General features: G+C 47.1%; 1 protein-coding gene across 3 annotated transcripts; it reads left to right on the forward strand.

The window, feature by feature from the left end:
• Positions 1 to 17: 17 nt before the first annotated feature.
• FKBP1B (FKBP prolyl isomerase 1B) lies at positions 18 to 11,593 on the forward strand. 3 transcript variants are annotated; one of them, XM_068564789.1, is made up of 4 exons: positions 18 to 74; positions 5,202 to 5,249; positions 9,828 to 9,940; positions 11,007 to 11,593. In XM_068564789.1, exons 3-4 carry the CDS (start codon positions 9,830 to 9,832, stop codon positions 11,133 to 11,135), a joined length of 240 nt encoding a protein of 79 aa, XP_068420890.1. In that variant the 5' UTR covers positions 18 to 74; positions 5,202 to 5,249; positions 9,828 to 9,829; the 3' UTR covers positions 11,136 to 11,593. The 3 variants fall into 3 exon arrangements, with proteins under 3 accessions (XP_068420890.1, XP_068420888.1, XP_068420889.1); XM_068564787.1 differs by lacking the exon at positions 18 to 74 and adding an exon at positions 1,577 to 1,652; XM_068564788.1 differs by lacking the exon at positions 18 to 74 and adding an exon at positions 1,577 to 1,652 and having other exon boundaries at positions 10,962 to 11,045.
• Positions 11,594 to 13,853: the final 2,260 nt, after the last annotated feature.

A 13,853-nucleotide genomic window follows, 5' to 3' on the forward strand; every position in this document is an offset into this window, starting at 1 on the left:
CCCATTGGCCAATAAGCTCGGGCTTTGCCGCACGGACCTCTGGGAGTTGTATTCCCCGTGAAACGCCACCGAAGGTAAGCCTGCTACAATTTCTCCCTTGAAAGGTGTAGCGCCTTCCCCCACTTCTCATTGGTTCTCTTAGTCTAAGAAGGAGTCCGGGAGCCCTAGAGTCAGCACGGCTTCTTAACCTTTTTAGGGGTGCGGGGGTTGTGGGGGGAAGGAGTCGAGGACCTCTAAAATAAGATAAAATCTCCTCAGAAAAATGTTATTTTCCGTACACAAAATACTGAAGCCGTTCCAGGGACCTGTGCTAATTACAAACCGTTATTCTACACTTACCCCAAAAGTGCCTGACCATGGCCACAGTTCAAGAAGCTAGTGCGTCACTAGGCTTAAGACCGGCTATACCCCTGGGAGACTCTGGGCCACGCCTTGGGGCCGCCCGTGGGGAATTTCAGATCCTGACCCTCACAGTACAGTTGAGCATCATGTTTCTTGAACACACAGCCAGCCCTCCTTCAGCGATGCTGATAACCTGAAGTTTCTGCCCCGACCATCTGGGAGAGAGGGAGAAGAACACCTCTAGGGCCCACTCTACTTTGCTCAGGCTTTTCTCCCCCTGCCTATCTTCCAGCACCATAGCTGGAAGAATCATAGCTTCCTATCAATTTTTGCAACAATGCATGAAGAATGAGAAAAAGAGAGAGACAGTCCCATTCATTTTTCAAACAAATGTTACCTTCTCCAAAAAATACCTTTCCAGATTCTTGTGTCTCCTTTGGGTGGAGGTGAAGGGTCTGGTAGAACTCATTCATTCATTCATTTATCCCACAACTTAAATCACTCCACGCCGTAACTGTTTGTGTCCCTGCCCATCACAGATTCAGTTCCTCGAGGACAGCAATTCTGTCTTAATTCAGCCGGTATCCCCAGGGCACAGTTCTCTGCCTTGAAAGGTGGGAGTCCACCTGTGCGTAGGTCAGAACTACGCAGGAGGGAGAACAGTGGTTTGGGGGAGTGGGGGAGAGTCAGTAATTACTCGCTTCTCCTCCACCCCCCGCCCCCACCCCTCAGCTTGCCCCTGCAGATTCGGACAGCCTAGCTGGGGTGGGTACCTCTCTGGTGCTTCCATGACGCTCTGAACGCTATGGCAGTGAACGCAGTTAATGACAAAGTGTTGGTTTAGTTGCCGGCCTTCTCCCCCAAGTCTGTGAGACCGAGTTGACCGGCCCCCCTCACCCCAGCTTAACACAGAGTAGGTGCTAGATAAATATGTGTTGAACGGATGGATGGATGAATGGATGGATAGATGGGTGGGTGGATGCACGAGTGTCTGCATGCCTCCCGCAATAGCCTGGTCAAGCTCCCGAGCAGCAGCGCCAGGGTCCCTTCCCCCGAGCCCCGCCCCGGTCGACCCCACCTTTCCGCGCCGCTCCGCCCCGCCGCCCCCTTCCCGGTGGCCCCTCCCCGCGCAGGTCCCGACTCCAGCCGCACCTCCTCCGACTCTGCAGTGGCGGCGGGGTGGCGAGCCGGAGCGCCAGCGGGCCAGGGCCGGAGCCGAGCCGGGGTCGGGGAAACAGCGGGGACCCTCGGAGGCGGGGCCAGTGGGACCGCGATGGGCGTGGAGATCGAGACCATCTCCCCGGGAGACGGTACCGGGTGGCGGAGCAGGGGGAGGAGGAGGGGTCTTGGGGCGGAGCCCGGCGGGCGGGGGTCCGATTCCGAGGTGGCGCGGAGGGAGCTGAACAGGGAGAGCTGGCCTAGGATGGGGGAGGCGGGAGAAGACCCTAGATGGGACTGTTGGATGTCTAGCACACATCCTTCGCCATCCCCTTACGCGCCTGCTCACCTAGAGGAACGAAGGCGGCGGCTGGGAGGCTGGGGTCTGCGGCCCGCCACCGCCCTGGGGGCCTCGGGCTGCCCCTGCCCGCGGCTGGAACCGCTCGGTTATCCGCTACTCCTGATTTCCTAGGGCCGTGTTTTAGCTCCGCTTTCCCTGCCCTGCTGGGTGAGCTCTGGAAACAGGGGAAAGGAAATGCTTTGGGGTCTCTTCTGCTCGGGGCAGCCCCCTTCAAACGCGCCCGCCTCCCGGCCTCTGGTTGGGCGGCCCCCTGCGATCTGGGCGTTGAGACGCTGTAGGGACCGAGCCAGTCTGGGAATGGAGGAGCGCTTCTTCCACTGCCTCTGCATCTTGCTTTATCCTCCCTGCCCCACTCAGCCTCTCCGGCCATCCTGTACACTCCCATGGCTTTCATTATGGGCTGCAAACCGATGGTCTCCAAACTTAAGCCTCCAGCCCAGGCCTCCAATCTGAGTTCCAGGTGGCCCATTTATCCAGCTGCTGCTCAGCCTCTATCTGGACATCCCAAGGATCCCTCAAAGTCAGCAAGTCCAAAACAGAACTCATGCTCCTGGTCTTCCCCACTCCCTAGCACTCCTCTGTGTTCCCTTGTTTCCTGCCTCAGGATTGGCACCAGTCACCTTCCCAAGCCAGACATTACAGGCATCACCCTTCTGTAATTGAGTTTGGATGTGCCAGGAGTAGCTATTTCTTTATTTCTTAAACCAACCTTAATTCAGACTGGAGCCCACATTTCTGCAGGATTTGACAGGCAAACTGCATGTCAGACATTATTGACACTCCCCCACCCCCAGGAAATTGGAGGGACTCTTGGTTCCTGGCCACCCTCCTTATTGAAAAGCAGTGGTCCCTAGAAGTCCCAGCCACAACCTTGGATCACCCATGGGCTACAGGCTTCTTTTTCCATGCTGGGAACCATGGTGCTGCATCCCAGGAAGCATCTCCCTGAGGCCTTTTTACCCCCCGGGGCACTGCCATAGAGTTCTGCCAGTGGCCTCCAGGCCTCTTCTCCTTTCCCTGGTTCAAAGAAGCCTTTAGAGTTTTCTCTCCTTATCCTCCCTCCCTGGCTAGACAAGGGGCATTTTCTCTTGAAGGGGGATCAGATTTTTAGGGAAAGCCTGGAGGAACTTTGGCCTTCTGCTTTTAGCTCAGTCTAAACCCCTGAGTCAAGAAAGCACAAAAGGGCCAGCTACCATGCTATAACCCAGAGGGGCAATGTATCAATTAATATTTCAACGACTACGCTGCAGTGCTGGGGATGCCTGCCTTGGTGGAGCCCACTCCAAATCCTGCCAAGTTCTCCTGCTGAATATCTCTAAGGCTCCATCTCCTCAGCCCCTGCCCTAGTTCAGGCCACCATCATGTCTCACCTGGATTTCTGCACAGTCTCTAAACTGGTCTCCCCACCTCCATTCTCACCTCCTGGCCTTTCATCTGGCCTCCCACCTTACCCTCACCATTTTCCCCACCACAGCCTGAGCACTCTTTAAAATGCATATTTGACCATGCCCCTCCCTGGGCATAAAACGTTTTAATTAATCTTCCTTTTTCTCCAGGCAGACAGTGATACAGCCTCCTGTTACCTTCCACGCTAGAGCCTCATCTCTTACTACCAGTACCTACCCCCACCACCAACTTTTCCTCCGGCTTTATCGAGCTGTCTGCCTGTTGTTAAACACACCAGTCATTCTGCAAATATTTATTGAGCATATACTGTGTGCTAGACCCTAGGATTACAGCAGGGAACCAGACGGGCTCCCACTACTGCTCGATTTGAAGCCTTTGAACATGTGGTTCACTCTTCCCAATTATCTCCCTTACTTCCTTGGTAAACTACTCATCTTTTAAGACCCAGTTTAACCATTATCTCCTCTCTGATACTTTCCCTGCTGCTCAGTCAGTTGCTCCCTCCCAAGGGCCCCCATCTAAAATGTTGGCTCAGCTCTTAGCCCTCACAAGGCTTTAAATCCCACTCAAATTTATACCTCCAGTGCAGACTCTCCATCTGTCTACTTGTAGTACAAATTCACATGTCTAAGAGGCATCTTAAGATTGCCACCTGCACAAATCTGTTCCTCATCAGTCTTCCCCATCTCAGGAATCAGCTCCTCCATCCTTCTAGTCGCCCAAACCTAAAACCTAAGCATCGTGGTTGTTTTCTCCTTCTCTCTCATCCTGGACCCCATCTCCACGCCATTAGCATGCCCTGTCAGCTCCAATTCCAAAGTATATTTCCAATCTATTTTACTCTCTTCTCTGCTGCCAACCACTTTAATTCAAGCCATCATTGATTTTCTGTCTGGATTATTGCAACAGGCGCCTAACTGTCCATCCTACACACAGCAGCCAGAATGATCTTATAAAATCTTAATTCAGATTATGTCATTCTCTTGCTTAAAACCTCCAATGCCTTCCTGTTGCACTTAGAATTAAATCCAGCTCTGCAAGGCCCTGTATGATCTGGCTCTTTCCCACTTGTCTCCACCTCCTTCCCTTCTTTCCAGTCATCTAGGCTCCTTACTGTCTTGTAAATGCACTGATCCTTTTCTGCCTCACGGTTTGTGTGCTTGCTGCTCCCTCTTCCTGCAGTGCTTTTCCCAGCGTATTGCTCATCCTTCAAGTCTCAGCTGAAATGTTATCTTCCCTGAAAGGCTGTCCTGGACCACCCATTCTAAAATGGCCTGTCCCACTATATCTCTCTGTAATTTATCATTGTGTTTATTTTCTTTAGAGAACTTACCACAATCTATATTGTCTTGTTTATCTGAGTATTGTTTGTCTCCCTCCAGTAGAATGTAAACTCCAAAAGAGTAGGGATCTTGTCTGTATAATTCACTGGTGTATCCCGAGATCAGGCCCAGGCCTTGCACACAGCAGGTATTCCGTAAATATTTGTGAATGATTGTGTTTATTCATCCTTGTGCACAGTCATCACCCTGCATTATAATCTATTATTTGTGTGTCTGTTTCCCTAACCTCATCGTGAGTTCATAGATTGCTCTGTGTCTCTGGAATCTAGTCCAGGCCTGGCAGAGAGTAGGCTGTCAGAAAGGTTCGTGGAATGGACGAAGGAAAGTAAAAAGAGCAATCAAAGAAAGGAAAAGGACCAGGAGAGAGTGGAGTTGTGGAACCCAAGGAAATAAAGTTCACATCAGGGCCGGAGAAGTAAAGTGACTAATCTGGCTCGTACAAAGCACAGAGCCAGAACTGGAACCATGGGCATCTCCATGGTATGGAGGGGAATGTGGGCCAGAGCTGTTGGTCACAATCACACCTGAAATGTCCCAGGCGACTTTCTCCAATGCGCTGTTCATTCATCTATCCTCATGTCTCCTTGCAGGAAGGACATTCCCCAAGAAGGGCCAGACGTGTGTGGTGCACTACACAGGTAGGCTTCACTCCCTGAGCCCTCATCCAGACCTGCCCCTCCCCAGGCAGGTCTCTCCTCTGATACTCCTCTCCAGAGGTATCGGCTCCCCCAGACCAGGCCCAGAGCCCAAGGCAGCCAAGTCTCCCTCTGACCAGCTATCCCCAACTCCTCCCAGCCAGCCTTGAGGGAATGAGAAAGGGGGCTTGCAAGGTTAACCCCTGCCCTCTTATACCACCTCCATTCCCCTTCTGTCTGTTGCAGGCAGGGTGGAGCCCTGGCCCTCCTGGTGCTGTCCAATACTTGGAAATTCCTCTTACAGCTCTGAGAGCCCTGACCCTCCCTGCAGACTCCCTTTTCATCCTACAGTGTTATTAGAGCAGAGGAGGTCAGCTTCCTGAGAATTCCCTTTCTTTTTTCAGAAACAGACTATTCAATTCAGCCTGTTATTGATCACCTACTGTGTGTGAGATGCTGTGCTGAGCAGTAGGGGCACAAAAATGAAACCAGAGGATCCCTACCTTCATTGGGCTGGGGGGGTGGGGGAGGGCAGGAAGTCAACTGGAGGCTCTGACGCAGTGCGAGGTGCAGGTGGCAGTGGCTGTGTCAGGGTGCTGTGCGGCCAGAGCAGGCCCCGCCTCTGCTGAGCCCTCTTGGGTGATCTGCACTGGAAGGCCAGGTGGGCTGAGATCCTGAGGACCGCTGGCGGGAAGATTACAAGCAGGTGTTTGTTCCGGGGGTTGAGTGCTCTGCCTTGTGACCTGCTTCCCAACGTGGCAAACTTGGTGACGGCCACTTAGCAGACAGCAAGGCCAGTTTAATTCCTAGGACATAGTCAGATGGGGCCAATTTTAGCAGTTCTCTGGGCCAGTGTGAAGTGCCAGGTTGATTCTAGGCAGACAGTGTGGGTATTTCTCAACAGCTGTGTTGCCGGTCGCTGATGTCAGTGGGCTGGAGCTGTGTTTTATCTCCTGGTGATGTGGCCTAATTACCATGAGTCTTCTGGGGCCTCTGACCTGTGTAATTGATTTATCTGTTCTACATGTTGCAGACAGACCAGTCCTTGTCAAGTTACTCAAACCACAACATCCTTTTGCAAAGACCTTTCACAATACATACAGACAGGAGGCAATGTGCATTAAACACTGACATCAGCCATGAGTGGCTCTGCTCTGGGGAGGGACTGTCTCATCAAACCCAGCAGGAGGCTGTATGGGACTTTTTGGTAAACTTTTTTATTATATATAAATACAGTAGAGAACATAACTCTAAGATGTACAGCTCGATGAAATTTTTCTAAAGTGATCACACTTATGTAACCACCCCCAGATCAACAGACATTTCCAGCACCCCCAGGACTCTCCCTCTTGCCTCTTCCCAGTCATTACACCTCCCTAAAGGTAAACAGCATTCTAACTTTTTGTCCCTGTGGATTGATTTCACCTGTTTTTGAACTTCATATAAATGGAATTGTAGAGTCTGTACTCTTTTGTGTTTGGCTTATTTCACTCATTATGTCACTTTTTTCACTTTTTATATCTGTGAGATTTATCCAGAGTAGTTTGCTCTTTTTTATTCCTGTACAAGTCATTGTATGGATATATTGCAATTTATTGTTTCTACAGTAGATGAACATTTAGATTGTTGTTAGTTTTTAGCTATTATGAGTTGTGATGCTTTTTGGTGCACACGTGTAGACATTCTGGTCGGCTATATATATGCAGAAGCGGAATTGCCGGGGCACAGGGTTATACCTATGCTCAGATGTAGCAGATCCTGCCAAACAGCTTTCCAAAGTAGTTGTGCCAGTTTCCACTGATACCAGCAATGTCTGAGCATTCCAGTTCTACATCCTCATCAACACTTGGTGTTGTCAGGTTTTTGTTTTGTTTTTGGCCTGCCCTGGCGGTTTTGACTTGCACAGCCCTGATGATTAATGAAGCTGAGTACCTTTTCATGTGCTTCCTGACCATTTGGATATCCTTGTTAGTTCGCCCAAATTTTGTCCACTTAAAAAAAAAAATTGGTGGTCTCTCTTTTTCTTATTGATTTGTAGGCGTTCATCTGTATCCTGGATATGAGTGCTTTGTTGGTTACACCTATTCCAGACATCTCCCATGCTATGGCTTGCCTTTTTACTCTTTTATTGGCATCTTTTGAACAGAATTCTTAATTTTAATGAAGTCCTACATATCAGTCTTTTCTTTTATAGTTAGTACAGTTCAGAAATCTTTGTCTATCCCTAGGTCATGAAGATGTTCTTCTATTTATTATTTTATAGAAGCTTTATTATTTTATCTTTCATATTTAGGTCTGTGATTCATCTGGAATTGATTTTTATGTGTGGGTGAAATAGGGGTTCACTTTGACTTTTCATTTTCCCCCATATGCATATACAGTCAATCCAGCAACATTAATAAAAAAAAATCATCCTTTATCCATTGCATTCAGTGGCACCTTTGTCAAATCAGGTCACCATGTATCTGTGGGTCTGTTTCTGGACTGCATGGTTTTGGATGAACCTGCAGCAGTAGATAACAGTATATGGTCTGAAGTGGATTAAGTCGTGTGAAACCTGAAGAAATTGGGGAGTGAGCAAATCAGTCTTTAAATGGAGTGTGTGAATGTGTGTGTGCACATATCCATATGTGTATTGTACAAGTATGTGTCTGTGTGAATGTATTATATCTGTGTATCTAAATATTTTCCTAGCATCTGGCCATCGGGGTTTTCTTCTGAGGGTCTATGCATATATGCATGTGAGCATGCATGCACATCTCTGAATATCTTAGCAACCTGTGTGTATGCATGAGTTTGTATTTGATCTCCTATATTTGATATAGAAGTATCCAATGCACATCTCTGAATATCTTAGCAACCTGTGTGTATGCATGAGTTTGTATTTGATCTCCTATATTTGATATAGAAGTATCCATCTGTGTGCATCTCTGTGTAGCGATAGAGTTTTCTTCTTTGCCTGATTTAGTACCCCGGGCAAGAGCACAATTTATTCTGCCCAGGAAATAGGTAAATAAGAATGTCTCTTGTATACATTTATGTTGTAGAAATTAGGAAGTGGAATCACAGATGCTCAGACACTGAGCAGGCCCAGACCTTTCATGTTACACATGGCAAATCTGAGGCCATGAGAGAGGAAGTAATTTGCCTCACTTCACACAATGAGTTAGTGTCCGAGTGAAGTCAGAGTCCAGTCTCTGAACTTACAGGCTAGGCCTTTCTCTGGTCCCAAATTGCCTTCTGTTGTGGTCCAGGGGCCACAAGAAGTCATGGAATAGCATCATTTACAGAATGTCTGATCTTTGAACTAGAGACACCAGTAAGAACAGAAAATAGAAAAGCAGCTCTTGGGTCTTAGGCAGCTGGACTGAGACAACACATGTACATCAGGGATGACAAGGTATTTGCAGCTGGAGGCTGAGAGATGCTCCAAACTGCTAAGACAACACTCGGGGTGTTCTGGGTTCACATATCTCTTTTGTATGAGGTCTGGAGGCCACCACTGACTGGCTGGGTCACTTTTTAAAAAAAATTTTATTTACTTATTTATTTTTGGTTGTGTCCGGTCTTAGTTGCGGCACGCGGGATCTTTCATTGCGGCACACAGGCTTCTCTCTAGTTGTGGTACGCACGGGCTCTAGAGCACGCAGGCTCAGTAGTTGCAGCTCATGGGCTCTCTAGTTGTGGCACGCAGGCTCCAGAGCGCACGGGCTCTGTAGTTGCGGCACGCGGGCTCTCTTGTTGTGGTGCATGGGCTTAGTTGCCCCACGGCATGTGGGATCTTAGTTCCCCAGCCAGGGATCGAACCCGTGTCCCCTGCATTGGAAGGTGGATTCTTGACCATTGGACCACCAGGGAGGTCCCTGGCTGGGTCACTTTACAGTTACAGTTCACTGTACTAAAGGATGATATGACCTTTGGGTTTTGCATGTTGGGGGAACCTTGGGCAGACCAGGTGCGGACTCAGCCTGAGGATGAAATGCCTGGGAAAACAGACCTTCAGGTTGAGGCAGCTCCATGATAAAAGTTGCAATGTGCAGAAGTACTTGAGACCTGAATAGGGCAGGGAAGGGAAGGAAGGGGAGGTCAGAGAGAAGGTTATCAGGCAGACAGTAGCTAGATCTTAAAGTGCCTGGATACAATGTAGGCATTTGGATTCTGCCTCTGGGGAGTTACTGAAGTATTTTAAGCAAGGGAGTAATAGGATCAGGTATGTGTTTAAAAAAAAAAAAATCATTCTGGGTACAGTATGGAGAATGGAATGGAGGAGTAAGAACAGAGCAAAAAGACCAGTTAGAGTTGGTTCCTGTACACAGGTGAGATATGATGGTGGCTTGATGAGGACACAGGGTGGTGGTAATGGAAATGGAGAAAAGAGCTGGACTCCAAAGATATGCAGGACTTAGTGATAGGCTGTATGTGGAAGCATCCAGGTTTCTTGCTTGGCCAACAGGACGGATGGGGAGGACTGAAAGACAGAAGGTTTGTACAGAATAGGAATTCCATTTTAGACATGTTGAACCTGAACTGGGAGTTAGCTCATGACCACAGTTCTTTTCCACCCTATCCTTGCTTTCACAGGAATGCTCCAAAATGGGAAGAAATTCGATTCATCCAGAGACAGAAACAAACCTTTCAAGTTCAGAATTGGCAAACAGGAAGTCATCAAGGGTTTCGAAGAGGGCGCAGCCCAGGTAGGATGAGGATCCTTGTTAAGGGGGATTTGAGGAGCTGGGGGTCTGGGCTCGGCACTCTGCCGTCCACCCTCACCCTATCACAGACCACTACTGCTTTGACTCCACTGTCAGGGCATGGCGATGCCACCTAGTTTCAGTTCTGGCTTTGTGTCCCCACCCTTTTAGTTGCCAGCATGACTCCTTTCTGTCACTGGGGGCTCTCATCCCAAGCACATCTCCCCAGCTAGTTCTGAGCAAGCCTGTGAGCTACCAGCTGTTTGGGACTGAGGCAGCAGAAGAGTTGGGGTGGGGTAGGCCAAGGTGATTTTTTTTTAAACTTAAAAAAAAAAACCCAATTTCAGACTTGCAAAAACATTGCAGGTAAAGTACAGTTCCCATATACTCTTTACCCAGCTTCCCCAAATGTTAATGTTTTACATAACCATAGTACAGTGATGAAAACCAGGACATTAACATTGATACAATACTATTAACCAATCTATTCAAATTTTTGAGTTGGTTATTCAAAATTTTAAAATTGATTATTCAAATTTCACCAGTTATCCCACTAATGCCAGACAAGTTCTTGAGGACTGCTGTGATGAGCCCTGGTTCAAACTCTTCTTCTTTGCTCTATGAAGTCATGTGATGCTCCTTGCTGTGGCCTCTAATCTCTAAATCTCTCTAATGAACTGCTTGTATCACCTACTTGAGCATGTACATGTACATGTGCTCTTTATACACCTCTTTAGGCTTCTTTGGAAGAAGAAGGAAAAATTATGAACAAATAGAAGTGTTGGGCCATATGGTAATTGAATAAGCAGCAGTGTTTGTTGGATGAATGAATGTGAGACTACTTTGTAGAAGTTATTTTCCCGCAGTCAAGTCTCTGTTAGTCTGAGGCACAATCTGCATTTGTTACAACTCTTAGCATCACTTCAATGTGCCACGTATAAAACTCATCTCAGATCTTCAGAGTTACCATGAGGATGGTTTGGGAAAATGCCATAGTTATCTTACTTTTTTCTTTTAAATCAAGCTGGGTCCTCTTTCTCCTCTCCCCATCTGCCCCCATCCCTGCTAGATGAGCTTGGGGCAGAGGGCGAAGCTGACCTGCACCCCTGATGTGGCGTATGGAGCCACGGGCCACCCCGGTGTCATCCCTCCCAATGCCACCCTCATCTTTGACGTGGAGCTGCTCAACTTAGAGTGAAGGCAGGAAGGAACTGAAGGTGGCTGGAGATGGCTGCTGCTCACCCTCCTAGCCTGCTCTGCCACTGGGACGGCTCCTCCTGCTTGGGGCTCTTGATCAGTGCGCTAACCTCACTGCCCCAACGCATTATCCATTCTCTCTGCCCAAGTTGCTCTGTATGTGTTCCGTCATTGTTCACGCGCATCTTTGCTTGAGGAAACTTCAGTTGCAGATTGAAATGTTTCAGGTTGTGCATTTTGCGTGATGCATGTAGTAGCCATTCCTGATCACAGAACAGATTTCTTGTTCGCACAATCTACACTGCCTTACCTTTACTTAAGCCAGACACACAAGGTGCTCAGACATGAAATGTACATGGTGTACACAGAGGGACTTGAGCCAGTTGCCTTTGCTGTCACTTTCTCTCTCGGAAATTCTGCTGACTCAAACGATGTCCTTTTTGGAAATGATATGAAAAATAAAGGCTCTGTGCTTGACAAATTCCTGTCCATCCTTATTGAAGGTAGAAAGTGCTTTAAGGACCGCATAAGTCAGTTGCCCTTGGGAAAAGAGTGGAAAGGAGAAGTAGCCAGGAGAGTGATAATAAATACAGTACAGGTTTCCCCCACTATCTGAAAGTAGAGAGTAGAGCATTCCTATGAAGCCTTTTGTAAGCTGAAATGGTATAAAGGGAAGAAGCAATTACCTGAGGGCACATCTTGCTTACAGATGCATGAAATAAATCGAGATAAAAGCACAGATGCTCACAGACACAGTTCAAAGCTATGACAGCTTGATGCCAAGATGCTGAGTATAGTTCTCGGGGAAGGAGCTTGGTGGTGTCACTTTCACCGCTCAAGGTTCATACTGCCTCTATAAGGGCTCTGAACGCTATTTTTGCTTTTCTCCTTTTTTCATAAAAGCAAAAATCCTTTCTGGATTTCTTTCGTGCAGCAAAAACAGGTACTCCTGTAGGTCTTTCCTAAAAGTGAATTAGCGTGAAGCGAACTTTCGAAAAGCAGGGGATACCTGTAGCTCCGACGTACCTATTGTACTTGCTGGGCCTTGTTCTATTTTTAATTTTTTCTAATTTTAAAATAAACTTACCACCAATCCTCTAAGCAGCCCCACAAGGTAGGTTATGACTTGCCACTCACCTCACAGGCTCAGAATTCCCCTCTGAGTAACTAAAGGAATACATTGTGCTCAAAACCCCCAGTTTAGCAATCAAATGTGGGATCTGAACACTTTAAGTGATCAATCATGAAATCTATATTTGGACTTAGAATAAGAGGGATGAGCTCCCTTCTTGGAAAAGATGGGTAAGTGCATTTTGTGCACCTAAAGAAATGAGGGTGTGTTAGGCCTCAGAGCCACACACTAACTCACGTTAGGAAGTTACTTTTGAAAATAAATGTGTGCTTATTTTCATCTAGATTTGCTCTAACATTACAGTGGGGAATTACTTTTGAGAAGAATGTATGATTTTGAACTTGTTTCCACATATGCTGCTTATTTTCATCTACATTTACTGTAACTTACAGGACTTTCCAGTTAGGTTTTACAACCAGCCTGCTTATTGATATGCGTTAGTGTACGTCAGGGGAGCCTGTGGCAATGTAGCTAAGAGATTTTTCTTTTAGTTGGCATGGGTGAGAAAAGCTCTTGGCCATAGTCAGAGTTATTCGGTCAGCAATGTCTTGGAATTGTTTCAAGACTGAGGGAGGGGCAGGTAACAGGTACTGTTAGTTTCCTTCATAGACTCACTGATAACACGTCACACGATGATACATGTGGTATGGGGACACAACATCTTGATTATTTTATGTATCCCTTTTGTCTCCAAGAAGTCCTGGCTGTATTCCCCTGCTGAGGACTGAGGAGTTAATGAAGATGCAGTGCTTTAAGATGCAGGAAATGAAATGAGAAAGGGACTGCTTTGCTTTTAATCACCAGTCCCTGTGCTCACATCTGCAGTGGGACCAGACCAGTCAGAAGGTGCTGCACTCATTCCTTTCTGGGGGGTTCCCTTCAGAATGTCTTGGTTCCTAGCTTTCCTCAATGATACAAATGTCTATATTTCTCAGAACTCAGCCTGTATAAAAGACAGTCACGTTTCCTGCTGTGACACCAATAGGATAACTAAAAATAGCACCAAGGACCATTTCAGGTGCCCATTATGGAGTCACATAAAAGATCTCAGTCTAGAGTATTTACAGCCAACGTGGTAATAGGAGACACTAAGAAGAGGTCGGGGGAAAAGCAAATACCTACTGGCTAGCACCTGGAGAGGATATGATGCTAGGCTTCACAGGCCCTGCTTTACTGACACTCTTAAAACTGTGCCTTCAATGCCTGGTGCAGAGGACTGATTGTAACTATGTCCTCAGCATTTTACTACACACAGACGTGGCACAAAGCAGAGGCTCAGTATTTGTCCACTGAATTAAAGTTCTTGTAACATAACTGGAACAGGCTAAAAAATTTCCAAACATTTAGAGGGCATTTTTTTAAACTCTTAACTTCAGGTCATGAAATTCACCTAACAGATATATTAATCAAAATGATAGACCAGCCGTAACTGTCAGTAGAAGGAATTTCCCCTTTTATTAATTTAAAACAACTTATACTAGGGGCAAGTCAGTCTGCCATTTAGACAAATCACACTATAAGTCTAATTTGTCATCCCCTTACAAAAGTCTTTTAGAAAATTCTTTTTACATTTGTAAATACCTAAAA

Source organism: Eschrichtius robustus, chromosome 15 (genome assembly GCF_028021215.1).
Source record: "Eschrichtius robustus isolate mEscRob2 chromosome 15, mEscRob2.pri, whole genome shotgun sequence".
Classification (NCBI taxonomy): Eukaryota; Metazoa; Chordata; class Mammalia; order Artiodactyla; family Eschrichtiidae; genus Eschrichtius; species Eschrichtius robustus.

Excerpts from the sequence above, each read along its gene's own strand:
- FKBP1B (XM_068564787.1), top strand. The coding sequence starts at position 1,616 with ATGGGCGTGGAGATCGAGACCATCTCCCCGGGAGACG. Across the intron at positions 1,653-5,201 it reads GACCATCTCCCCGGGAGACG|GAAGGACATTCCCCAAGAAG; the intron begins GTACCGGGTGGC and ends GTCTCCTTGCAG. Across the intron at positions 5,250-9,827 it reads GTGTGTGGTGCACTACACAG|GAATGCTCCAAAATGGGAAG; the intron begins GTAGGCTTCACT and ends TTGCTTTCACAG.